Source organism: Mercenaria mercenaria, chromosome 7, assembly GCF_021730395.1.
Source record: "Mercenaria mercenaria strain notata chromosome 7, MADL_Memer_1, whole genome shotgun sequence".
In the NCBI taxonomy this organism is placed as follows: Eukaryota; Metazoa; Mollusca; class Bivalvia; order Venerida; family Veneridae; genus Mercenaria; species Mercenaria mercenaria.
Window position 1 is genome coordinate 50,668,651 of NC_069367.1, and position 26,729 is coordinate 50,695,379.

At 34.5% G+C, this 26,729-nt stretch overlaps 1 protein-coding gene across 1 annotated transcript in view; it reads right to left on the minus strand.

Annotated features, from left to right (window-relative positions):
- Positions 1 to 5,639: 5,639 nt before the first annotated feature.
- LOC123554225 (uncharacterized) overlaps positions 5,640 to 26,729 on the minus strand; it is a 51,387-nt gene continuing 30,297 nt past the window's right edge. Inside the window, exons 6-7 of the mRNA XM_053548384.1 lie at positions 7,641 to 7,774; positions 5,640 to 6,573 (exon numbers count right to left, since the gene is read on the minus strand). Of these exons, the coding sequence (XP_053404359.1) occupies positions 6,286 to 6,573; positions 7,641 to 7,774 (422 nt within the window). The 3' untranslated portion in view covers positions 5,640 to 6,285. The remainder of the gene's footprint in view (positions 6,574 to 7,640; positions 7,775 to 26,729) is intronic.

Here is a 26,729-nt window from a genome sequence, read left to right on the forward strand (position 1 = left end):
ATTTGGTTGTACAGTATTATACATTTATTTGCCATGATTATTTATATTTCAATACAAGAATATTTTCTCTGCGGTTTTACACAGATTAATTTTGTATAAATTTATGTTTCAAAGGTATTTGTTAATTTTCTTGTACAGTATTATAAATTTATTTGCCATGTTTATTTATATTTCTATACACGAATCTTTTCTCTGCAGTTTTACACAGATTAATTTTGTTTTGATTTTTGTGGGTTTAACGTCGCACTGACACAATCTTAGGTCATATGTCGACTTTCCAGCTTTGATGATGGTGAGGCTTGAACCTACATCGGAGAGGGGCAAGTGAGCGACCTTAACCACTCGGCCACGGCACCTGTAAATATATCGGGTGTTTGTTAAGTACGTTTTTCAAATATAAAGTTAGAGCAGTAGTCCATGTAAAATGTTGCTCCAAGCTTCACATACTCATGTCAACCAAACCGTGGTCGCATGAAAGGGCATATAGCTTTAATCTTTTAAAAAGATATATGATTTATACCTGGTTTCCTTAAATACTTAATATTGCATGGTACATCATTTTAAAAAATCCAATGTCTCACATGGTTAAACTAAAATTTCGCTATTATAAAATACGATATTTTAACACAGATTTGACTGCGTAAAGTCTCTATAGATCTAATTAGAATCAGACCGACAGTATATGAAGTTTGAAAAAAGTAAATATTGTTCATTAAGGTGCAAGCAAGAGTTATAGCTTTACCATTTTAGTAACAAAAGTCAAACTTTGTTTAATGATTCTAATATGTAGTTTATTTTCTTAGTTTACTTCAGAGAATACTCATTAGATATAAAATGCCCCAATTCAGTTTTTTTATGTCTAAATATAGTCAAAACCTGCACTAAGCAGCCAGTCAATGGAGCAACACAATCCGACTGCTTAAGGCAGGTGATGGCATAAGACAAGATGAAATTAGAACAAAAATCAAGTCTGGACGTTAGCTGACTGGTTGCTCAAGGCCAAACAATGGATGCATAATACAGATGACTATAAGACAGGTTTAACTGTAAACCCATTTAAATTGATACTTTGCCAGAATGTTTGTCATTATGAATTGTAGGTAAAATTTGAAACAAAGCAATTCTGGCTAAACTAAAACCTCTATGTCAAACAATATAAATACTTCTTTAACTCTAAAGAGAGTCTGAAGTTGGGTCATTATTATTGAAAGCAAGGTCATTAGATTAAATCAAAGAAAAAATTGGTACCAATCCAGAGGCCATAATTACTTAATAAAGGCACCAAGGCCAATTTTGAAAAATAGGTCATCTGGAGTGAAAAAAACATACAAAAATTTCAAACCAGATCAAATCATAGGAAAGCTGAAACTGTTAAGAGTTGGGGTGGGAGGAGGCACATTTTCTACAAGATTTTCATGAAGCTTGTTCATCTGAGATCAAAGACTAGGTCACTTTGCCAAGACATAGAAACACTAGTTATTTATTGTATTAAAATTTATGGTAGGTCTGAAACTGTTAAACAATTTTAACCTTTTACGGAACTTGGCTTGTAACATTGTCATTATGTCAATTTCCAAAACAAAAAGCCTGCTTTGTCCCTCTTAGGTAAAAATAGAAAAATAAACTTACAAACAACTTTTTCCCATGAGCTGTTTGATGGATCTTCATCAAACTTGATTAGTAGCATTATTGTAAGGTCCTGTCAAAGATTTGTTCAAAAGGGGGCACTTAGCACTTTTAAGGGACGTTAGAGTTAAAAATAGAAAAGACGATAAAACAACTTCTCATGAACCGCTTGATGGATCTTCATGAAACTTGGTCTCTAGCATCGTTTTAAAGTGTCCTTCCAGATTTATTCAGTGGGTGCACTCGACCCCTATTATAAGGCATCTAGAGCTAAAATTAGAAATAACTTTAAACAACTTCTGCTTATGAACCACTTGGTTTGATCTTCATCAATCGTGGTTTGTAGCATCAGTATAAGGTTAGAACATTTGGCTCCTTTAAGGGTACACTAGCGAAAAATAGAAATATCTTAAATGACTTTTTCTGGCGATTCTTCCTTGAATTTGGTCCGTAGCATCCTTGAAATGACCAGATGAGGGCAGGCACTTGACCTATTTTATGTTTTTATACTGAAAACAGTTGTTAACATTAATGATTCAGCGTGTCATGCTTATATTCGAGGTCTATTAGTCAATTTTATATTTAGAAGAATGGAATTTCTTGGTTAGTTTTATTTTCGTAATACTACAAGAGCTTTACCTCTCAAACACTACAAGGCAAAATGCTTGCAAACTTCATATATGAGCCGCACCATGAGAAAACCAACATAGTGCATTTGCGACCAGAATGGATCCAGACCAGCCTGCGCACTATGTTGGTTTTCTCATTGCACGGCTCATATGTCTTTGGCATTATAAGACGACTTTACCCTATAATTTGCATTGCTATAGCATTTACTTTATCAAAATTATGCCTCTTTTTAACTTAAGAACTAAATTTAAGCAAGTTTCTCGAAACTACTTGTCTGAATGCTTTAAATCTCCACACAAGTCTTTGGCATCATAACCCGATCTTGGGCAGTATGTTACATAAATCTAGCATTTATTTTGTCAATATTATGCGCCTTATCAACATAGAAATCTTAGGAATTTTTTTCAAGTAAGGTGTATGCTCGGAAAGTTCTTGACTGAAAGCTTTGAATTCTTAACATTTCTTGACATTATGAGATGATCTCATAAAAAGGTTTAATAAGTCTGGATTACATTTGTCAAAATTATGCCCCTTTTACACATTGAGTGAAATGTTTGCATATAATCATGTTGCTCAAAAACAGGTTGGCCAAATATATTTAATCACAACACACATCTTTGGCATCATGATAATACCTGTCATGGCATATTTCATAAGCCTGGCTTGTATTACGGCATAACATGCAATTATTATTGCAGCAATCGGGTGCTGTTGTATCGAATGCTTTCATATACTCAACCTCTGAACAATAATTTCCATATCTACGATTTAAATTTACAATGTTATGCCCTTTTCCAACTAGAAAGCTTTTGTATGTAAGCTAGTACTATTTGGAAGACTTTCGAATAGTCATTAGACAGTTCTTGACAAGTGTTATTGGATGAGCTGAAGTCAGATCAATTCCCGATTGAGGCAGTGCTTTGTTTCAAATTATTGATAATTTTAAATTTGAAATATTAAAACGTAAAAACTAAACAAAACTGTATATCAATACTCGGCATTTCCCTTAGATTTAGATTCAATAAGAAGATAAAGTTTGAAATCTGTAAGAAGCCCTTTACTTTGCAAATTGTATCAAGCATGCTTTGAAATAAGGGCAAACATTCAACAGGAAAAGCAACGTCTCAAGAACACAGTCACAACATCCAACTATCTCTTTACTATTCAGGTTGTATTGTTTTTGATAAAACTTTTATCTTCTGTAAGTGCTTTTAAGTCAGAACCATACGAACAGAAGATTAATACGACCGTATAATTTTTTTCTAGATGATAGAAATAAATTTCTATTTACCAGGAGAACTTTTCTGCATTATGATATCAAATTGTCATATCAAGGAAACAGAATATAAGAAATGTTACCTAGAAAACACCATTAAATTCTTTAAAAATAGAGCAAAACATATTTTGCGTTCATAGAGTACTCAACATTAAACAATCATAATTGAGCCGCGCCATGAGAAAATCAACATAGTGGGTTTGCGACCAGGATGGATCCGGATCCGCGCAGTCATGTCAGGATCCATGCTGTTCGCTAACAGTTTCTCCAATTCCAATAGGCTTTAAAAGCGAACAGCATGGATCTTGACCAGAATGTGCGGATGTGCAGGCTGTTCCGGATCCATGCTGGTCGCAAACCCACTATGTTTTGTTTTCTCATGGCACGGCTCATATTTCTTTCTAAATTTTTATATTTCATAAGACTGATTTTATTCTGCTGTTATTAAATGATACTTAGGTTTTTAAATACAATGTACATAGTTCAAGAAGTTCTATTCTGTCGTTTGTACTCTTGGTAAAATAAAATATAGTCACGTAGGTAATTTTGACGATCAGTATTAATAATTACTCTTTGATGCAATAAATAGCCATTTTGCCATCCTATTAAAACTGAACGTTGTTTTGTCTTGATAAAAGTCTTACGATTCGTGAAATTTATCTTATATTTTCAAGAAAGACATCTGAATAAAACTTGATCTGTAGTGTGTTCTGTGAGATAAAACCTTGTTTCACAGATATTACTTTTTTTTCTGCTGAAAGAAATAAGGTAACGTATAATAGGCGATAACAGATATATGTATTCTAAATGACATAATCAGTAACACCCAATGCTATTCTATTATTATCACATTGTGCTAAATTGTGATGTTTCCTTGATAAATTGAAATGCAGTGAAATCACGCCTATGTAATTTTGATATTTCCTGATCTCCAATATGAAGCTGTTACTGACTCATCTGTATGATGTTTCTCCAAAATTTTATTTTCGTATTTTGATTTGCTTGCAGATGGAGTTATGTTACTAGTAGTAACTTGTTCTCATCAAAATTTATATCATTTGTAGGTAAATTATATATCTGAAACCCTATATGACATATAAAGAAGACTTACCAAGTAAAGGAAAACGCTATAATTTTACCCGAGTGCATTCAATCGAGTGAAAAAATGCACAGAATTCAGCAATTTGCCAGCACATATTTTGATAGCTATTTCATTCCATCCGTACTCATATTTCGCGGCCACAATACCCTAATTTTTTAAATACATCTAATGGGGGTAATATGATTAGTGTCAGGTGTCAGGTGTAACTTACGCATATTTTTGCAAAGCATGTCGGATGTATGTGACATTTATCATGGTTTATTTTTTCTGGATATTTTTTTGTATGTCCTGTCCATGCTTTCAATTTTATTTACTAATGAGGTCAGCAAAAAAAAAAAAACATGTAGCTTATGTCTATTGTATTAATTCATGCCTCATAGATATTTTCACATCGCTAACAGATCAATATAAAGAAGAAAATACTTGCAACTTAAGAATTTAGAACCATCCGTTCGTTTGTTAGTCATTTTGAAGTAATGTCTTTTACCGTTTCAGTTATGGCCGCCTCTGTAGCCTATTGGTAGAGCAACTGCTTCTAAAGTGGGAGGTCGTGGGTTCAATCCCCGGCTGCGTCATACCAAGGACGTGAAAAATGGTACTAGTAGTTTAGCACGCAGCTTCAAAATGCTAGTTATAGGACTTGTCAGCCTGGTGTCAGTATAATGTGATCGAGTGGAGGGTTATGACACACACAATATATATATTTAAATTTAATAACCGATCAGTATAGGTTTAAATAAGAATATTTCCAATTCTGCAAATATTTTCATTCCCACAATTATTTTTGCACTCCTTTGTTATGAAAGATTGAGGAGGGATGCATATATAATTTCTGTAATTGCAATATACAAAAAAAACAAAAACAAAAAAAACCCCATAAAATATTGTCTTTAAGGCTTGCAGTTGTGATTTTAGACCTGTTTAGATAATGCTATAATAGTTAAAAATACGAAAATAAATCTCTCCAACAAAGGGCGCTTGAACTAGGAAAGGAACAACTTTACATATTATATATATCTTTAATATAAAGGCTCAAAATAGCTATTGATACATGAAGGAAAACATATTACTGGAACAACTGTGTGCAAAAGCTTTATAACTAGAATGCGATGTTCAGTATACTCAAAATTTAAAAGTGCACGTATCAGTTAATTTTTGATATGCCAAGAGAAAAGATTATACAAGCAATATTTTAAATGTTAAAAGCATATGTACAGAATTACAAACCAAATATGTAAAATATGTACATGTTTTTATTAACAAATAAACCTAGCTTATTGAATGACGAATGACAAACAAGTTTGAATATTTGGAGAAATAATAGATCATTACAAGCATGATTTTCATGTACTTAAAAGACATAAAACATCTTAAAATGTGTAAAGGTATAAATATTAATTCCAGAACAATGAAATAAAGACGTTGCTTTTGTTTTATATGTAGGTTTTACCCAGAATGGCATGAGGTATAATATTAAATAAATAATTTGGTGAATCAATAGTGTAAGTGAAAAAGCAATAAACGAACAAAAATATTGATGAATTGTTAATAGATGTCAGCTTTCTGAAACAACAAAAACAGTACATTTCTATATTCGAAATATTCAAAGTAACAAAACATTTTCTTGTCGTATTCTGCTAGAAATGTAGGTTTAGTCCATTTTGCACGGTTTGGGTTCTGGAGGACAAAACTGTCTTGCATTACACTCCATTCGTTTCCTGATGTTCTGTGCAGAATTTCTATATTCCTCACTATCCAAATAATCCTCACATGCATCATCCCATCTTTTCTCTTTGATTAAGGTAATGGTCGTCGGACCTATATCGCCTCTATAAAACGCATTGACGATTGCAACCTTTCTATTATATGTCAAACTATCATACAAGGCTTCTCCAATACTGTTTTCTGCCCGTGGTATGTATATGTTATCAATGTCGTGCTGGAAATGTAAAATGTAATACCCTGGTAAGTCGAGGATACATTATATCTAATTTATTGAATCAGTGGATAATTATAGTATTATCAGTATGATATAAAATTTACTGCACAGGAGTGCAGACAAACGAGGCTGGTGGATCGATGAACCAACAGAATGCAGGTTATTTGTTGCAAAACGGAACCAAACATTTGGTTTCGCATTTCATTAACATATCAATAAAAATATGAGGTTTGGAATCAAAGCTTTTATACATGTTTGAATCACAGAGACAGAGGTAAAACAAGTATTCAGAAACTAATTGACACCTCTGACTGGTCCAGTTTGTTTTGTACATAAACACATGATCGGCATATCCCCATGTGAAAAGCATGATTTAAGGCAGTGCCCTCTTTTGTCATACAACGCATTGCAGAAGAATGGAAGTAATAATAACACAGTACATGTTACAAAATTTGTGTCCGGTTATACAGTGCAATTTTGATATATGGAAACGTAATAACAAAGTTCTTAACCCGGCGTGCGCGTGCGTTATCATGGCCAATCCGGGATTGTTCGATCCCGTTGGCTGAAAACAACGGCAAGGGAATTGCCATATATATCTTTTTAGTCAAAACGGTAGCTGTGCGTTCTTTTGCAGAGTACCTGTGAATCATACTTGAGACTTTAAGGTTACACATGTCTTAACACAAGACGTATTTTTCATCAAAGACGAGACATTTTTAATAATGTTAATTAACGGTATAGTATTTAACAGTCAAAAATATTCAATTTAGGCATCAATCCTTACGAACTACTCAGTATTTTGGTAATGTCTGGAAAGAATAGACTGTCTGGCAATATTTTTAAAAACAACTAGAGATGCAGGAGTTTAAACATTACTAAATATAGTCCTAGCTGTTGACAGGATAGTGCGATTTGACTCGAACCAGATTAAGAACTTATTACTATATATATTTTGTCAACATTTGACTTTGACCGCTTCAGAAATGCGGCTTCTTGGACAACGACGGACGACCCTAAAAGCTCAACATAAATGCTTTGTACTGAGATGTATATATAACAATTACATCAAATAGCGCATTAGCTTGTTCCAGTGTGATTCCTTGTTCCCCATTGCGGACTTTGTTAAAATCAACACCAGATCCAAGAACTGCATTGAATGTTGCTGCAGCATCTGCTCTGTTTAAGTTAAATCCATATCCTAGAAAATATGATAATACATATTCATTTTTTATTATGCCAAGAAATAAGCAAAGGATGTTTATACACAAAGTGGTGCTAAACAAACAGGATCCGATCGTGTTTACTAGATGCTATTACAAAATATGAAAAATAAAGTAATATTTATGTAGTTATGTGTATATTGAATAGATAAAACTAATGCTATAAACAACTGCACACTGATACACATTTTTATTTATTGTTCCTTTTGTTAACTCATGACATGAAATTGCATAGAATATCTCTTTATGAAATAATCATTAATTTGAATTTCAGTCAGATAAAACAAAATCAGCTGTAAAAGTGGTGAACAATTTTTTTTTCAACACAGATTATAGATCACATGTTAGTCGGACAGCAAAGTTTTATCAATATTTTATACTTGAATTTTAGTTTAAACAAAAGCTGAATTTATATCTAAAATAAAATGTGTAATATATATCTTGGACATTTTTTTTGTGAACTGAACCTTAGAATGATTTGCTTGAAGTGTTATTATCGTTTATAATTTTATGGTAAATCTGATCATATTTCGCTGATCTTTCAACACAATTTGGACAAGTCAGTTCAATCAAACAGATGTTGTAAGCAATCTATTTAGTTTAAACGGACGACCTATTAGTGATAAATATTTGGATTAAAAGCTACACTTGAATCTTGATGAAGTCTTCGAACTGTAATTGACCAGTAACCTAAGAATATGTTTATTTCATTAAGAGTTTTTATATGTATTTTTCTTCATCTTCAGGATTTCATAATGCGCTTTATCAAAGGGAGACAATTCTGTTTATAATTTAAAAATTCAATGATTCATTATTATCTTTCTTGTTATGTTACCTACGGTTCAAAAGCCCTTATGTGTATTTATACACATACACTACGGTGTTCCGTTTGGACAATCGTGACATTTTATTTAATACGAAACCACGATGCACGATGGTACGATGACAAAAACGCGATGGCACGATGATGAAACAACGATGGTACGATGGTGAAAACGCGATGGCACGATGATGAAATCACGATGGTGCGATGATACGATGGTGAAATGTCGATGTAATGTCGCGTTTTCACATCCCCAACTTTGAGCGTAAAATATACGAGAACCGCAACTCTTGTCGGTATTGATTTTTTGCCTTGCGCGCCGTTGTAGTTGTTTCCCTTTACGCTAAAATATCGATAAACAGGTATCTCCGATTAGTCAAATCGCTGCTGTAGACCTAGACTTCACGCGCGTCAACCGACAAGAAATTAGTAAGATAAGAGATGAAAAGGAGGAAGCGGGTAACGGTATATATGGCTTTTTGAAAAGCGCATCTTCAGTCTTGGTAAGATAGAGTTATTGGAGTAAGCAAATTAAAGCAGAATATAACACATCTTTAAGGCACTGTAATTAATTGTATTTTAATCGAAAAAATGTGGATTTTGCTAGATAACGACCTTGTACCATGAATTTAATAATTATATGTTTAACAGCAAGCAAAATGTACAAAATATTCTGCCGTAATGCACAATGAGTTTCTAATGAAACTGTATGGATTTTACAGTAAAAATACTTGTTCAGAACAAAGAGCTATAAAAATAATGTATTTTTAGTTCTTTGTTCAGAATGACCGAATCGTTATGCGTATGTAAGGTGTATTTTCGGTCATGTAATATACTCATAATGCTGGGTTAAGTTATAAGTTTCGTTTAATGTATGGACCGAAAATATGAAAGTCAAAAATGCCACCTTTTAATCGTAAAGGATATACATAAAACGTCACACAAAACAACTCTTTTTATAAATCCCCTTTTTAAAGCCCTTTTCTGTGAAACGAAATGTTATAAAATGTTCTCAAGGTTTTGTTGTGTTTTTTTTTTTAATTATTATTTATCGCCCTGCAAATTACAATTTTCACTTTGCTGCATATTGACTATAAGTGTTTTACGCGTGATGTTTCATGGGCCTTTGCGAATACACAGGATGGAGTCGAGATAGACACCCCAGGCTATGCTAATTACCCCAAAATACATCTGTAATAAAAATCAAGAGTTGCAAGAGACTGTAATGTACATTTGTTAAAACAAAGAAGTATAAAATACACAGAATGGCAACTGGCTGTTATCTCGCGTGAGCTCGTGTCAGAGCGTGATTCGGCGTTATCTTACTAAAAACAAACATCGGCGAGCATGGAGTTACAATTTGTACCTTTAAAACTACATTTAAAATACATTTAAGCTTCTAAAACAAAATTAGTTTAATTTGAAATGGTCTTAAGACACGAAGTACACATTTTTTTTGCCATCGAAAGAAGCGTGGTCATATGGTGATAATTATTTTACCGATGCATAATTGCTTTCGCATACAAAATGGCGCGTGGAGAAAGCGCCACTTCCAGTAAACGAGATCTCGTTTTTTTGTCACGGGATGTTGGCGAGATTTGCTCTGTATGCCTTTCAAGTTGCCAATCTATTTATTTTTATAGCTCTTTGGTTAAAAAAATAAATTTTATAATAGTCTTAAACACATATTATCTTACATTTTATAATTAATCTAAAATATCGGTTTGCTCATGATTAAAATTATTGTATTATTTTCTTTTTCACATTTATAAAACTTCAATGTTTCACAATATTCGCAGTAAGATCATAAAACACTTGTCAAGCATATTGGTAGAGAAGTGTCTCCCACGCTAATCCAATATACAACCTCTGTCTTATCTGCTGCTTATCGGCGATTATGTAATAGTCGCTAATTGATGGGCACTTTTGCACAACAGGGGTCCCTATTAGACCATGAAGATTTGTGGAGTGGGAATTAATTTTCCTTTAATGAATGTAGAATAATAATAATATAATTATAGCAATAAAACACAGATATAGTGTAAACTAAAAATTGTCTTTGTAATATATCATGATAATGAAAAAGATCATATACCGGTGAAAGTGATTATTGTATTTAATAAATATATACATGTGTGTGTGGTTTTTCTTTTTTTATTGTTCAATAATAAGTTGCATAAAATGCGCCCTTTTTCATCTTCTACTTTAATTATAACACTGAAATGCACGCACGAGTAAGTTAATCACATTATCATCACAATTAAAATCACCATTATTCATTAATTTGTAATTCATACTTTTACACTCATGCAGTGATCAGAGAACGTAAAGAATCTATGGTTGTATGTAACATTTTAGGCACATGTATATATGTGAATCCAACACAAAATTTTCGCGAAATGTTTCAAATAAACGAAGTACGTTATATTGTAATGTATCAATTGTAACACGTGATTTCGGCAAAGGTGGCATCACAGGCATTCTGTATGGTCCTCCTTCCACTTTTCGACAAATTGAGCACTTAGAAATAACTGATTTCACTGCTGAGCGCCCTTTTGGTATCCAATACTTATACCTTATGTAACTCAAAGTTTGTGATGTCCCACTATGAAGGAGTTGCTTATGAGCTCTGTCTATGACTAGAGATGTAAATCTGTTGTATTTAGGAAGCAGGATTGGAGTAACTGTATCTGCATCAAGGTTAGCGTTTTGCAGTCTCCCACTGCATCGTAGCACACCATTTTTGTCAATAAACAGTCCTAACTGGCGTTGCAAATTATTAGACCTTTTTCCTGATAAATCATTGAACACATCTTCAAAGTGTTGCTTTTGGACACATTTGATCCACTTGTTCTCTGATTCTCTTAGTTCATAATTTTTAAGAACTCCATTTTCATTACACCTTTTTCTCAACTTGTTTACAAATCTGAGGACTAAGGCCGTTACTCTGATGAGCTTTGTAACTGATGAAAATCTTTCACAGTTAATTTTGCAAGGAGTGTGTATAGTTATATCACTTGTTTCTTTCTCAGACTGAAACAGACTACTTTCTTTACTTATCTTGGATTTCAGCTCACTTCTATATACATCCTCTGAATCACTTTTTATTTCAAACTCTGGATCTGGCCAACTAATTTCTGGATTGTGTAACCATTGCGGGCCATGCCACCACAGATTATTATCCATCAGATTTTTAAGAGTACTTCCTCTTGTTGCAATATCAACAGGGTTATCCTTGGACCTTACATACTTAAATGTGATGCTTGTATGACTTTTAATTTCATTTATTCTGTTACGTACAAATACTGTTAGATTCTTTTCACACTCCAACCATTTGAGTACACACTGTGAATCTGTCCATAAATAGGAACATTGAAGCGGTATTTGCAGTTGTTCTTTTACAAAGTTCAGGCATCTTACACCTATTAGAACACCCATAACTTCTAACCTTGGAATTGACATGCCTTTTGCTGGAGCTAGCCTAGTTTTCGAAAATATCAACTCACTCTTTGTTTCCGTTTTACTTGACTGCAGTAAATAAATTGCTGAACAATATGCTTTCTCTGAAGCATCACAAAAGCATAACAATGTATATTTTACATTTTCGTCCCCTAACGTTACACATCTTGTCAATGAACATTCTTGAAGCTTCTGTAGATCTGACTGTATTACGCACCACTTTGCAAGATCATCGTTGTCAAGCGAATCATCCCAATCGAGGTTTTTAATCCATAATGATTGAAGAAGCATTTTTCCTCTGACGGTTACAGGTGATAACAATCCTAGAGGGTCAAAAACTGATGACACTGATTTCAACACCTGTCGCTTTGTTACACTTTCATAAGCAACAAATTTTCCAAGTTTCAAAGACATACAGTCAGTCTCAATATTCCATTGATGTCCTAAAACACTCATGCTTTTACAATCAGCTTTGTCTTGGCCAGGTATGTTTTCATTTACAACACTATCATTGGAAATCCATTCTCTCAAATTCATAGATGCTTCTTGAAACATTGACTTAGCTTCTCTATATAACTGTAATGCTTCTTTGGTATTTGAACATCCACTAATCAGATTGTCCACATAAATATCTTCTTTCAACTTAGTAGCAATATCTGTTTTGTACGAATTTAGATGATGTTCTATGGTTATCCCGAGGAGAAAAGGGCTAGAAATAACACCGAATGGTACTCTGCAAAATCTATATTCTTGTAAATTCTCACTGCCTACCGATGTATTATTGATATCTTTCAGCCAGATGAATCTTGTGACATCTCTTTGATCTTCTTGCAGTCCTATCTGAAGAAAAGCTTTCTCAATATCAGCTATCATTGCAACTTTATGCAACCGGAAACGAAGAAGTATGCCACAAAGGTCATGAATCATGACTGGACCTCTGTATAAACATTCATTTAATGAATTATTTCCTTGTCTAGATTTGGCAGATGCGTCGTATACTATTCGAATTTTGGTTGTTGACTTCTGCGGTGTAATAACTGCTTGATGTGGAATATAGTGTTTTCGTCCAGTTACATTCCATCTGTCCACTTTTTCAATCATTCCATTTGCGAGTTGATCTTGAATTACACTGTCGTACCTCGACATTAACTCGGGCTTGTTTTTCATGCGTGCTATGGACGATTTTAATCGACCAAGAGCAAGTTCACGGTTTTCTGGTAGTACTGGGTTTTCTTCCTTCCAAGGCCATTTTACGTGGTAACGTCCATCGCGAAATATCAACGATTTCTGGAAAGCATCATTGGCTTTTTCATCACATGTGCTTGTTTGTTTGTCTGTTATCCCGATACTTTCTACATTCCAGAAATCTTCCAAGTCGGGTTTTCTTGGTAAACACTTATCCACTGACGAAAATACTTGTGTGTTGGCACAATTTGTACCTTGAGTCAATATGAGCATGTTGGTGTCACAACTGTCCTCATCATAGTCTAATGTGCGACCACTTAGGAGCCATCCAAGTTTCGACCCGAGGAAATACAGTCCTGGTTGTATTTCAATTTTCTGGGGTAATATAAAATCTAAGTAGTAATCATTTCCGATAAGCAAATCTATAGAAATTGATTCACTACTAACTGGCAGAGTATCTGCTAACTCCAGTGTGCTCACTAGGTTTTCATAGGAAGAAGTCACAACCTTCATAGGCTTCCTGTACATAGTTTATATTCAATATTCAATATGCACAATTTCACAATCACATTTTTCCTGCATATCACTGAATTCTTTACTTTCCCGAATTTCTACCACGTTTTCTATTTGCCCATCTCTGAAAACATTTATTTCCTGGATGTTTTCATTTTTATTTATTTCCTGCACATTTTCATAATCATAACATTCCACTACATTTTTTGGCTCTTCCACTAAATTTTTCACAACACCAGCATTTGTTTCCAAAGCATAATCACATGTAACATATTCATCTACGTCGAATATAAATTCATCTACAGATTGCGATGTATTTACATGAAAATCCTGGTCAGACAACTCTTGCAACTCGGCTATTAAATCGAGCACAGTGTCGTCGTCGCTGACATCTTCTGTTGCACCCTTTGTACTCGTATTCGATACGTCACCTCTGCGAGCATTTATTGCCTTCATATTTGCTTTAACCTTACTAAATCCATGATTAAAAACTAAATGTCTAGACAAATAACTTCGCCTGATAAATCTTGATTTACACTCATTTTCAGTACTTGCAGAGGAAAAGTGGACATGAAATACCACGATGTATTGTAAGTGGAGGTGATAACAGGAATATTCTTTTGTGTTTCTGTGATGCTTCTACCAAAGCATATGCCACAATTGTGTATATGATGCAAAAAGGTGACTTGGAGCAACACATAGAATTGATGTTTTCAAAGGCTCGACTTGCTCCAACTACTAACATTAGTATTCCACGACTTGAACTAATGGCTGTACTGATAGGAGTACGATGTTTAACCTTTGTACAAGATCAAATGAAGATGCAAATTGATGAAGTTCATCTGTTCACAGATTCTCAGTGTGCATTAAAATGGATTATGTCAACAAAACAGCTTCCAGTGTTTGTTAAAAATAGGGTCAAAGAAATAAAGGAACACAAGAATATCATCTTCCATTATGTGAAGTCTAATGACAATCCTGCTGATATAGCCAGTCGAGGTTGTTCAACAGAAGATCTTGTGAAAAGTTATTCATGGTGGCATGGTCCCGAGTGGCTTTTGCATGACATTTCCAAATGGCCAGTATTAGACCAGTTGTCTAATACTGAAGATGATGAGACTAACAAACCAAAGACCATCGAAAACGATGAGAAAGAAAACAACATCAGTGAAAATTTGAGTTTTTCAGCGTTTGGAGCAATTAACGACTGTTTTCCAACATCTGTCCCATTTGGGATAAATCCAATGAAATATTCTTCAGTGATGAAACTGTTACGTGTCACAGCATATGTGAGAAGATTCATAGGTAAAATGAAAAAAGAAAAATACAGTTCACAAAGTCTCACTTCAAAAGAAATTCAAGAAGCTGAAGATATGTGGATTAAACATGTGCAACATACGAATTTTTCTGAAGTGTATGAATCCCTCATCGGAAAGGAAAAATGCAATCTGCAATTGCAACTTGGTGTGTTCATCGATAAGAATGGTCTTTTAAGATGTAAATGCCGTTTAGAGATTGCCAGTTTAACGGAGTCTGCAAGAAATCCGTTACTACTACCACGCGATGACTCTTTCACAGTGTTAATCGTAGAAAGAGAACATAAACGTTTGTTTCATTCAGGTGTCTCTCAAACTCTAAGTCAACTTAGACATCGTTATTGGATCCCTAGTGGAAGGGCTACAGTGCGGAAAGTTCTTCGTCAGTGTTTAGTGTGTCGTCGAGTTGAAGGAGGGGCGTACAAAATGCCTCCTATGGCTCCTTTACCTCGTTCAAGAGTTACCGAATCCACACCATTCAGTCATATTGGATTGGACTATCTTGGACCATTATATATAAAGGACAATCAAACCATGGAAAAAGTATGGGTGTGTCTATACACGTGTATGGTGACACGTGCAGTTCACCTTGAAATGGTAAAAAATATGTCAACAGAGGCATTCTTAAACAGTTTTCGGAGATTCATAGCTTGCAGAGGAAAACCACACGAAGTCATCAGTGATAATGCTTTACATTTCAAATTGGCTAAACATACAATTGAGTTTGTATGGAGCTCAGTTTTGAAAAGTGAGGATGTGCAGAGCTATTGTTCAAGTGAGGGTATTAGTTGGAAGTTTATTGTGGAAATCGCACCCTGGATGGGTGGTTTCTATGAGAGACTAGTTGGAATAACAAAACGATCTCTACGCAAATCTATCGGAAGAAAGCTTCTAAGCAGCGATCAACTTATTACTGTAATAACAGAAGTTGAAGCAATTGTAAACTGTCGTCCTTTAGTGTATGTTGGCGAAGATATAAATTCTAATATCACACTGACACCTTCTAACTTCACGTGTTTGAACCCAAATATTGGGATTCCCGAGTGTGAAATATCTTCTGAGGACCCCGATTTTAAAGTAATAGAGAGCTCAGCTGATAAGTTGTTAGCAATATGGAAAAGCGGACAAAAACTTTTGGATACCTTCTGGAAAATTTGGAAAGAAGAATATTTGTGTAGTCTAAGGGAAAGAACACAAACAAATCTGAAGCAGGGAAAGCCCAAAGTAACGTTCAATCCAAGAGTAGGTGATGTAGTACTAATCAAAGATAACACAACTAGAGGTAGTTGGAGACTAGGAAAAGTCATCAAACTATCAGTAAGCTCTGATGGATTTGTTCGTTCGGCAGAAGTAAAAACTGCATCAAAAAAGTTGCTTAAAAGACCTTTAAGTTTATTATACCCGATTGAAACTTCAAAACTCCTTATCCCAGACACTAAGTCTATAAAACCAATAGAAAAAGAAGAAACTAGTATACGCACTGAGAGAAAAGCCGCAAAACACGCGAAACAACGTTTGAAAAACTGCTTCAATGATAAACTGTCAATAGATGTTTAAAACAATCGATTTGTGTTGTGGTTGGAAATCCGCATACGCGTGCATAAACCATTAAATTATAAATGAAAATACAGTACGAATAATTTGTGAACGAATCAACACTGAATTATCACGTGGTTTTTTAGGCGCGAATAATTTGGAGCAAAGATTTAATAAAGGTGTAATTTGGAGCAATACAGCGGTAGTAAATACATGCCGCAAAAATCCCGTGCTTTCCGTGCGACTCACCATGTGCGACATAATTGAATATATATTCATTCATGTAGGTTCTCGATTGTCGGTAGTGAAGACAAAACTATTAGAATTAAATTTAATTGTGAAATAATATTATAACTATAATAACAGGATAATAATGAATAGGGATTTTAAGAGACACGCTTGTGACTTTTGCAACAAAGATTATAAGCAGAAGAGAAACTTGGTACGACATGTTATGGAAAAACACCATAATTCTTTAGGGAGCTTCCAATGCCCTATAGAAGGCTGTAGCGGAAAAAGTATAAGGAGGGATTACTTGAAACAACACCTAATAAGAATTCATGGAATGGACAAAGAAAGTGCACGAAATAACTGTTATCTGTCAAAACGAACTGGAGATATTGGACTCTTCGCAAAGAAAAACATTGACAAAGATGGTACCGATGAAGGGGATTTGTTTCAAAAACATATTAAAATCAATGTTGCAAAGCCTTACAGTGATGTGGAGGATATAAGCAGTGATGATCTCGTTGTTGATGAAAGTGATAATGATTTAACTGCATTAAAAGACATAACAGAAGAGGAATTACAAGATACTTTAAATTCTGATGATGAAAATAATAATTCAGAGAGAAAAGTGATTATTTCTGATAATGAAAATAATAATTCAGAGAGAAAAGTGATGATTGTGGATTTTGAAACTAGTATGCAAAGCATAATTGATGACGATGAGATACCCTTTGATCAAGAAGAAAATTGTTTGTAGTTCAAATGAAGATGAAACTGAGAAAGAAAATTCTCACATTGAAGAAAATGGCGATATATCCTCCAGTGAACAATTTTCTGATATATCTGATGACGTGGAAGATTGCGTGCGTAGTGAAGAAAAGGTGAATAGTGAAAGTGCTCTGAGTGAAGATTGTATGTGTATTGCAGAAAAGATGAGTAGTGAAAACAGTGACGAGTTCTGTGAAATCAATGAAGAAAATTTGTCATGTGAAAATTATGTTTTAATTGTTGATGATGTCTCTAGTGCAGATAGTGATGAAAGTAAAAATAAAAGTGAAGAAAATGGCGATATATCCTCCAGTGAACAATTTTCTGATATATCTGATGACGTGGAAAGTTTAGGTGATAAGATTAGAGGAGTTGATGATTTAAGTATGGAAAGTGACGATGTAGATATTGAGATAGTTGAGATTTCTGATGACGATCATGGACAAGAATTAGAAACACGCACGCTGCGCACGGAAGTTGAGATATGGTCCAGGACAGGATATCGCTACACCTCATTTAGAGGAGCTGAACCTGTGTTCTCTAGTGTTGTATATGAGGACGATTACCATTGTTATACAATGAGAAATTAAGATATAATGTGTTGACAAACTGATTTTGATTTTCCTCAAATTTGCAAAAACAAAATATGTTACTTTTTTGTTATTCTTTGTCAAAGACATGTTTTACTAAAAACCTGGAGATAGTAGATCTATCTTTTGTATATTATATGTAACACATACTCTTTCTTGCTTTGAAAAGTTTTTGTTCGTAGAGTGTACGATCATTTATTGAAGAATACTGATTTAATTTTTTGTCGGCCGGAGTGTCGTGAATTACACGATGTTTGCTTTTTATACAAAAATAAAACCGGTCTAAATATGTTATGCTCCTTACATTATGTAATTAGCTGATTATGTAAATATGTAATTTGCTCCATAGAATTTGGCGGGAATTAATTCACTTTTATATTACTCCGAATCATGTAATTTATGATTTTTCCATGATATTCATGACTTATAGATTTGGCGGGAAAAATTGATATATAAAGAGAATGTAATGTCTCAGTGCTGACATGAAATTCGATATAACAATTAGTTGATAGATGTTAAAATTACAGTGAAAAATAAATTGGATTTAAAAGTGTCTTTCTTGTTTTCAATGTAGTAAAAGTTTAAAAAGAAAAAAAAAAAAAGTTTTGACAGATAACAGTTATTTCGTGCACTTTCTTTGTCCATTCCATGAATTCTTATTAGGTGTTGTTTCAAGTAATCCCTCCTTATACTTTTTCCGCTACAGCCTTCTATAGGGCATTGGAAGCTCCCTAAAGAATTATGGTGTTTTTCCATAACATGTCGTACCAAGTTTCTCTTCTGCTTATAATCTTTGTTGCAAAAGTCACAAGCGTGTCTCTTAAAATCCCTATTCATTATTATCCTGTTATTATAGTTATAATATTATTTCACAATGAAATTTAATTCTAATAGTTTTGTCTTCACTACCGACAATCGAGAACCTACATGAATGAATATATATTCAATTATGTCGCACATGGTGAGTCGCACGGAAAGCACGGGATTTTTGCGGCATGTATTTACTACCGCTGTATTGCTCCAAATTACACCTTTATTAAATCTTTGCTCCAAATTATTCGCGCCTAAAAAACCACGTGATAATTCAGTGTTGATTCGTTCACAAATTATTCGTACTGTATTTTCATTTATAATTTAATGGTTTATGCACGCGTATGCGGATTTCCAACCACAACACAAATCGATTGTTTTAAACATCTATTGACAGTTTATCATTGAAGCAGTTTTTCAAACGTTGTTTCGCGTGTTTTGCGGCTTTTCTCTCAGTGCGTATACTAGTTTCTTCTTTTTCTATTGGTTTTATAGACTTAGTGTCTGGGATAAGGAGTTTTGAAGTTTCAATCGGGTATAATAAACTTAAAGGTCTTTTAAGCAACTTTTTTGATGCAGTTTTTACTTCTGCCGAACGAACAAATCCATCAGAGCTTACTGATAGTTTGATGACTTTTCCTAGTCTCCAACTACCTCTAGTTGTGTTATCTTTGATTAGTACTACATCACCTACTCTTGGATTGAACGTTACTTTGGGCTTTCCCTGCTTCAGATTTGTTTGTGTTCTTTCCCTTAGACTACACAAATATTCTTCTTTCCAAATTTTCCAGAAGGTATCCAAAAGTTTTTGTCCGCTTTTCCATATTGCTAACAACTTATCAGCTGAGCTCTCTATTACTTTAAAATCGGGGTCCTCAGAAGATATTTCACACTCGGGAATCCCAATATTTGGGTTCAAACACGTGAAGTGAGAAGGTGTCAGTGTGATATTAGAATTTATATCTTCGCCAACATACACTAAAGGACGACAGTTTACAATTGCTTCAACTTCTTTTATTACAGTAATAAGTTGATCGCTGCTTAGAAGCTTTCTTCCGATAGATTTGCGTAGAGATCGTTTTGTTATTCTAACTAGTCTCTCATAGAAACCACCCATCCAGGGTGCGATTTCCACAATAAACTTCCAACTAATACCCTCACTTGAACAATAGCTCTGCACATCCTCACTTTTCAAAACTGAGCTCCATACAAACTCAATTGTATGTTTAGCCAATTTGAAATGTAAAGCATTATCACTGATGACTTCGCGTGGTTTTCCTCTGCAAGCTATGAATCTCCGAAAACTGTTTAAGAATGCCTCTGTTGACATATTTTTTACCATTTCAAGGTGAACTGCACGTGTCACCATACACGTGTATAGACACACCCATACTTTTTCCTTGGTTTGATTGTCCTTTATATATAATGGTCCAAGATAGTCCAATCCAATATGACTGAATGGTGTGGATTCGGTAACTCTTGAACGAGGTAAAGGAGCCATAGGAGGCATTTTGTACGCCCCTCCTTCAACTCGACGACACACTAAACACTGACGAAGAACTTTCCGCACTGTAGCCCTTCCACTAGGGATCCAATAACGATGTCTAAGTTGACTTAGAGTTTGATAGACACCTGAATGAAACAAACGTTTATGTTCTCTTTCTACGATTAACACTGTGAAAAGAGTCATCGCGTGGTAGTAGTAACGGATTTCTTGCAGACTCCGTTAAACTGGCATTCTCTAAACGGCCTTTACATCTTAAAAGACCATTCTTATCGATGAACACACCAAGTTGCAATTGCAGATTGCATTTTTTCTTTCCGATGAGGGATTCATACACTTCAGAAAAATTCGTATGTTGCACATGTTTAATCCACATATCTTCAGCTTCTTGAATTTCTTTTGAAGTGAGACTTTGTGAACTGTATTTTTCTTTTTTCATTTTACCTATGAATCTTCTCACATATGCTGTGACACGTAACAGTTTCATCACTGAAGAATATTTCATTGGATTTATCCCAAATGGGACAGATGTTGGAAAACAGTCGTTAATTGCTCCAAACGCTGAAAAACTCAAATTTTCACTGATGTTGTTTTCTTTCTCATCGTTTTCGATGGTCTTTGGTTTGTTAGTCTCATCATCTTCAGTATTAGACAACTGGTCTAATACTGGCCATTTGGAAATGTCATGCAAAAGCCACTCGGGACCATGCCACCATGAATAACTTTTCACAAGATCTTCTGTTGAACAACCTCGACTGGCTATATCAGCAGGATTGTCATTAGACTTCACATAATGGAAGATGATATTCTTGTGTTCCTTTATTTCTTTGACCCTATTTTTAACAAACACTGGAAGCTGTTTTGTTGACATAATCCATTTTAATGCACACTGAGAATCTGTGAACAGATGAACTTCATCAATTTGCATCTTCATTTGATCTTGTACAAAGGTTAAACATCGTACTCCTATCAGTACAGCCATTAGTTCAAGTCGTGGAATACTAATGTTAGTAGTTGGAGCAAGTCGAGCCTTTGAAAACATCAATTCTATGTGTTGCTCCAAGTCACCTTTTTGCACCATATACACAATTGTGGCATATGCTTTGGTAGAAGCATCACAGAAACACAAAAGAATATTCCTGTTATCACCTCCACTTACAATACATCGTGGTATTTCATGTCCACTGATTTTGCTAAGATCTCTTTGTATTTCGTGCCACATAATGAGATCTTGACCGTCAACTTTTTGGTCCCATCCAATCTTTTTCTTCCACAGAGTTTGAATGATTAGTTTTCCTCTAAGCGTAACAGGTGCAAATATACCTAGAGGGTCAAACACAGATGCAATTTTGCTCAGAATGAAACGTTTTGTAACACTTTGAGCACTTGATAAATGCACTTTTTGTATCGCCAATGTATCTGTTTCTCTGTTCCATTCGAGACCTAACACTTTCATCACATTTTCTTTAGCTCTGTCTTCATCTGAAAAAGTTTCTTCCAGTTCTCTATTATTAGATGCCCACTCACGAAGGTTCATGCTTGCATCTTCGAAAATTCCTTTGGACATAGTATACAAATCTTTCGCAGCTTCAATGGTGTCTGTTCCCGTTACAACATTGTCCATATAAATATCCTGTTTCAGTTGTTTAGCGACATCATTGTTGTAACTGTCCAAGTGATAATCAATTGTTGCTCCTAATAAGAATGGGCTTGACACAACTCCAAAGGGCACGCGACAGAAGCGGTAAACTTGTATTTGATTTTGTGTTACTTCTGGGTTTTCTAAATCCTTTAGCCATAAGAATCGCGTGACATCTCTTTGATCTTTCTGTAAGCTGATTTGGAGGAAAGCTTTTTCTATGTCTGACACAATACCGATCGTATGTACTCGAAATCTTAAAAGAATTCCACACAGATCGTTTAGCAGCACGGGTCCTCTGTAGAGACAGTCGTTCAAACTGCTATTCTCAATCTTTGTTTTTGCTGATGCGTCATACACTATTCTCAACTTTGTTGTTGACTTGCCAGGTTTGATCACTGCATGATGAGGTAAATAATGGGTCAGGCCATTCTTTTTAGAGGTCGGAACTTTTTCTATGATTCCCTTTTCAAGTTGATCTTGTATAACAGAATCATACTTCTGCAACACATCTGGTTTATCTTTGAACCTCAATACTAATGACTTTAATCGTCCAAAGGCAAGAGGACGATTTTCCGGAACTTCTTGACGGTCGATTTTCCAAGGCCATGTAACATGGTATCTATTATCCTTGAACACAAGGTTTTCCTTGAAGTCTTCCATCGCTTGATCATCTTCAGATCTTACGTTGGTGGTATCTTTTAATCCTATTGTTTCTATGTTCCAAAAGTCCTCGATGTCAGGTGTTTTTGGAACACATTTGTCAACGTTCGTAAACACTTGCGTCTTTGTAATGTTATTGCCATATGATAATATTAACAAGTTTGTATCACTCACATTATCATCTATCTCATTTGTTCTTCCAGAAAGAATCCAACCTAGTTTTGACGACAAGAGATAAAGTCCTGGCTGAATCTCTATTTTATGTCCTAATACTATATCCAGGTAATAATCATTTCCCAACAATAATTCAATTGAGTCTGTGTATTCTTCAGTAGGTATATCGTCCGCTAGACTAAGGTTCTTTATCAACGACCTGAAGTTGTCTCTATCCGATATACGTATGGTTTCCTTTGAATGCTTCCTGTAATTGTTGGAACTATATTTTGCTGTTATTGTGTAATCGTGTCCATCCTTCAACCGAACATTTAACTTTGTAGACATTGTCTTTATCACCTTCGATTTGTCGCTACCAAACGTAACCAGACGAATCTCTTGTTCATTTGTCCTCTTTAGATTCAGGGATGTTGCCAGTCGCTCTGTAATGTACGTTCTTTGCGATCCGGAATCTAAAAGAATTCTTACATTTTCTTTATTAAGACCTTCTGTGTCCCAAATTTCAGTGCGCGATGTTTGCATCATCACTATTTCATTGGATGATAATAATGCACTTTCATTACAAACACCACCATCTGTTGAATTAATGGGAATTTCTCTTGTTTCTACACTTTCTTCAGACGCGCATGCTCCTTCTTCTAATAAATTAACACTTTCATGAATAGGTGCCTTTCTAAATTTCACTGGGCACAAACTTCTGTGATGTACATCTGATTTATTGCAATGGACACACATTCGTTTGCTTTTACAGTCAGGAGACATGTGTCCTTCTTTTAAGCATTTGTAGCAACATCCCTTGATTTTTGCTTTTCTTTCGTCGATTGTCTTGTACCGTGGACATTCGTCACTCCAATGATTCTTACTACAGAATCTACAGGTTTTCTTCTGATGTTGTTGGGGAGAAGTAGATTCTTTCTTTTCATATGCAGTCAAAGCTCCAGCAGTGGTATTTGCTGTTTGGGGTCCCTTGATGCCTTTAAAGGTATTTGTTGATTTCTGAAATTGTGGTCTCACTCTTCGACTAGGTATAAAATTAGCGTTGACTGGTTTGGGTTTGTCCGACTTTTCTTTTGACACAATATACTGTCGGAGCAATTCACAAAGCTTAGTTAATGTCCACTTGTTGTCTGAGCCTTTCTGTATTTCAAGATGCATAAGAACTTCACTTGGCAGTTTGCTCCGAATGATTGACACGAATACTTGTTGCTCCAAATTCTCATGCATAACCACCAAACTTCTCAAGTGTTTTTGTATTTTGTCGTAGAAAAGTCGCAAACTTTCAGTCGTATCCCTAGGGGACGCAACATTCACCAGTCCCTTATAATGCAAATCTATAATGTCTTGCTGATCTCCAAATCTTTCCTTGAGAATTTGGATAGCAATGTTGTAGTTTTCATTCGACATAACCAATCCAGCGATAGCACTTCGGGCTTCACCATAGAGCTTTCCCTTTAGATAGTTGAACTTGTCAACTGATGACAGCTTGTCGTTTTCATGTACAGCACTGGAGAATGAGTCCCAGAATTCAGTCCATTTGAGTTTATCTCCGTTAAAGGAAATCATGTCTAACTTAGGTAACTTGACTGTATTCTCACTTTTAACTTTCAGGCTATGCTGTTTGTCAAAGAAGCTCTGTTGCATTTTCATTTGCGCTTCTGTTCGTTCTTGTTGTTGTTCGAAGGACGCTGTTTGTAATTTCATCTGAACTTCACACATTTTTTTCACAGCTGAACCCTCTTCGTCTGACACATCCTTAACGATATCCTCTTTTATCTTCCGTTTTAGATCGGTCTGTTTATGTTCCAGTTTATAGACCATACTCCAAGCCCTGTCAAGCAATATCGAATCATTTTCTAGCAATGTTTGAATGAATTCACTATCGGAATCACCAATAACGCTAGCAACTTTTTCTGACTGAACATTAAGCTTATCGATATAATTATTAATCTTAAGTCTAGTTTCATTCACAGTATGTTCAAATTCTTTGCACTCCTCTGGATTCATGCTCTCTATTTCCGTGTCTAACAACATATTTCCAGTTTGTAACTCTTTCTCAATATAATTGAAATAACGTGTGCGCACGCCTTTCAAATATGATAATTCACCCATTTTGACTTTACAATTATAATTTCAATGTTAACACAATTTCACACCCTTTTTTTTTTTCAATATATTTGGTTTCACTATATATATAAATTTACCTTGAATTTATTCCACATTTTGACTTTATTACTTTTATCACTTGTTATGAGAGACACTATACACTAAATGCCTCGTCACTTTAATTTCTGCTTTTATTTTCACACAAATTTCAGGACACCAAACACATAACTCCTTCTTGTATGAATCGAGAATCTGTTTAAGTCAACTGCAAGATTTTATTTTTTCATCTTACAGAGAACTTTCTTTTAAAGAATTTTTATCGAACAGCAATTTTTGACTCTCGATTCCCGGGTTCCGGCGCCAATTTCAATGTAGTAGATTTTTAAACTTTCCCTTTTTTTTTTTCTTTTTAAACTTTTACTACATTGAAAACAAGAAAGACACTTTTAAATCCAATTTATTTTTCACTGTAATTTTAACATCTATCAACTAATTGTTATATCGAATTTCATGTCAGCACTGAGACATTACATTCTCTTTATATATCAATTTTTCCCGCCAAATCTATAAGTCATGAATATCATGGAAAAATCATAAATTACATAGAGATAGGCCCTAAAATTTTCAATGATAATATTACATTAAATAAAGTCTAGAAAGTAATTTCCAAGTCCTTGAAATAACCAAAAATGATTTCACAAATGTGGAGTTTATGATAGTTTTGTTATTATCAATAACAGAAGTTTTAATATTTAATTTAAAGTTGTGATCCACAAAGAATGACAACTCTTGCCTTAGGCTAGTACTTATAAGTAGAGATCTATTGGTTTACTTCCCTTGCAATTACACAATTGAGTGGAAAATGAAAACTGTTTTAAACACAATATCATACTTTTTTGCACAACAAAATCATTAAGGATTTATTCATTTGTGTTTGATTTACCCCTTAAGACATGGTTCCTATGATTCTGTCAACTTACATATGGTAAAAAATTAACTTTTAACAAGCCAATAATAAAACGAAGTACCAGTAGGTAAATAATAGTGCAGATAATACAGTTTTGCTTGTATCAAAATGTCACAATAGATCCACTTTTGTAATACAGAACACCTGGTAGGATTAGTAAAGGTGCAATTATATTGATCTCTATTTCCTATGCCTAAATTACATGATTCGGAGTAATATAAAAGTGAATTAATTCCCGCCAAATTCTATGGAGCAAATTACATATTTACATAATCAGCTAATTACATAATGTAAGGAGCATAACATATTTAGACCGGTTTTATTTTTGTATAAAAAGCAAACATCGTGTAATTCACGACAAACATCATCAAAAATCATACCGGCACACAGATTGTGTACAGCAATTACATAGAATTAATTTTAATTGCTTTTTTAATTTAATGCGGACTTTTTAAGACTTATAGTTCGTCGATTCAAAAAAGTTTTACCTTTAATCATAATATCAAACAGAATATATAATTGGCACTAGAGACGGATAAATAAATAAATAAATATATAAATAAATAAATAAATAAATCGCTCGAACGGATATGCAACACATTGATATACCTTGCCTTGTACCGCCGTACCGACAAGTAAATGTACTAGTATGTGA